This window comes from Montipora capricornis, chromosome 6 (genome assembly GCF_036669925.1).
Source record: "Montipora capricornis isolate CH-2021 chromosome 6, ASM3666992v2, whole genome shotgun sequence".
NCBI lineage: Eukaryota > Metazoa > Cnidaria > Anthozoa > Scleractinia > Acroporidae > Montipora > Montipora capricornis.
The window spans coordinates 29319741-29322240 of NC_090888.1; the positions used below are offsets into that span (position 1 = coordinate 29319741).

Here is a 2500-nt window from a genome sequence, read left to right on the forward strand (position 1 = left end):
ATTTTTTTTAGGGGGGGGGGGAATTTGTGTATTAGGTTTCGTAGGTGGCAAAAGTAAAAGTATCTTAGAATACAAAATAATACTTTCACAGGGTTGTCACAAGGTTTCAGAGTAGCAGGTTCTGTACCAAAAGTAGGCGGCTGCCGTGAAAACCTTGCCGCAAAGCGGCAAGGGACGATGCGCTTTGCGCATCGTTCGGGGAGGGTATGGGAGGGGGGTGGCCCCCCTCCCATAGGGGGGGTCTGGGGGCCTCCCCCAGAAAATTTTTGAAAAAATGATACTCTGAGATGCAATCTGGGACTATTTTCAGCAAACATTTTGTAAATTTGTAGATGGTTTGCCCACTCTTAATTTGGTCTTATAGCTCTGGAATCCACCTTTACGAAATACTTGAAGTCATGTATAACCGGCATGGTATTGGACAGCTTACAGTCACCATGCCTGCCATTACCTTTATTTTCTTTACATGCCATGTAATTAAAAATCCTGAGAAACTGTAGTGAACATGAAGGAAACTACTATTCTCTGACACTGTATTTTGTCTTCAAAACAACTTTTCTTTTTCACAGTATTATGGTATACAGTTACTGTGTAGTCCTTCAATCCACTATTTGAAACGTAAATAACTGTAACATTGATTGAAATAAAATTACATTCACTATCAAATACAAAATATGGAAGAGACTATGATGCTTCAGATTAGTCTAATCTCATTACAGATTGGATTGTTCTAATCGTCTTCAAAATCACTGTAATAATCAGATTCATCTGATTCATGATCATCCACTTCATCATCTAAAGGAAGCCCAAGCTTTTCAGCTGCAAGAGTAACCTCATCATCCACTTGCACTTGTTCTGCGATCTCTTCAACCACTGTTTGAGTAGCCTGTGTGTGGGTACTGTGTTCTGCTGGTTTTGGTTGTGTGGAAGGACCAGCGGCAGTGGGAACAGATGGATGAACAGATGGAAGTTTCTTGCGGTTTTTAGCAGCCAACCAGGAAACCACACTATCTTTGATTACTTGCCGGCCTTCTTCTGAGGTAACGGGTGGGCCATTTAAGCTGATATGCATCAGGGAATTTAGCATGTCCCCCTTCAGAAGACTTCGCAGGCGATTCTTGATTAACTTCACTTTCGATGCCCCCCTTTCGGGCCAGGCATTTGATACTGGAATGACAAGAAGGGCTTCTACAACAGAGATCATCAGAGGGAAATGTCCTCGGTAAGAAAACTTCTGCTTAACCAGCTGCTCCATGATCCATTCTGCGCAAGAAAGTTTACCATCTTTGACAGTTTGAGGCAGCTTCCATGTGAGGAGGTCGTACTTGATGAGTTTCCACTCAGCTTGAAGCTGTGTTTGACTAACTTCATCACCTGGGAAGTAGTGAGAAGTCAGAACATCGATGTGCTCTTGGCCATACTCCATGAAATCATCACTCTCTTTAGGTGGTATGGCTGTTTTATCAAACACTTGCATTGCTGTGAGAACTGGAGTCGCATCTTTGAATCTTTTGGTGATATTCTTGACCAGCCCATTGACATAGTTCTTTAAGAGATTCTCCAGATACTCGATGTCTTTGCTTGAGAACTTGATTTCAGTAACAGCCAAGGTTCCTCCTTCAGCTAAATCATCTTGCAGCTTCTTTATTGGAGATTTACTGTCAACAAGTGCGACAAGTTTCTCCTTGCAAACGGTGATTGATGGTTTGATGTGGGCAAAGTTGATCGTACCCTGCTGGAACACTCTACTAAGGTCACTTAGTACTGGAAGAACTTCACGAAGAATGTAAATGGTGCCTATTTTCTTTACTTTCATGAGCTTCTTCAGTAGACCATAGCAAGACGGGTCTGCCTTCAACTGGCGGAGGGTTTGGAGGATGGAAGGAAGGTCTGAACATACTGCTGCTATGGCATTGTCAAAAGATAGCCACCGTGTTTTGCAGGCCTTCTTTAACCGCTTGCCAATTCTCTTGTTTGCCTTGGCCCCAAGAGTAAGTTGTTTCATCTCTTCTTGTACCTTTAGGTATGCTGCAAGCTTCTTTGGAGAGTTGTCGAAGATTTTCCACAGCTGTGTGACCTCTGTCTCCACCGCCTTTATCATTGCTAGTTCCTCGTTGGTGTCCGTGCAGGCCAGAGCTAACCTGTGGCATACACAATGAACTGCCACCAAGCTGATGACATCCTTCTTCAGTAATGCTGCTAGGCCTCTGGTTTTACCAGTCATTACACTTGCCCCATCAGTTGCAAGGCCCCTTAGGTTCTTTAAGGGAATCTTCAAAGCTTGAAGCTGTTCAGTGATAACACCATGTAATGTTGTTGCATCAGCACTTGCAGATTCTTCCAGAACATTGGCTGTAAATATGAACTTGCACTCTAGTCTGGCTAGGTCCACATCAAAGTACTGAACAAAAGCCAGCATCTGCTCTTCATTGCTGACATCTGCCATGTCATCCACCAACAGGCCATAAAAGGACTGCTCTTGAAGCTTACCACAGATATG

General features: G+C 43.4%; 1 protein-coding gene across 1 annotated transcript in view; it reads right to left on the reverse strand.

Annotated features, from left to right (window-relative positions):
* Positions 1–730: 730 nt before the first annotated feature.
* The window catches only part of LOC138053583 (zinc finger protein 862-like), a 3432-nt gene continuing 1662 nt past the window's right edge, over positions 731–2500 (reverse strand). The window contains exon 2 of the mRNA XM_068900196.1: positions 731–2500. This exon is cut by the window's right edge and continues 830 nt beyond it. Coding sequence (XP_068756297.1) covers positions 731–2500 — 1770 coding nt within the window.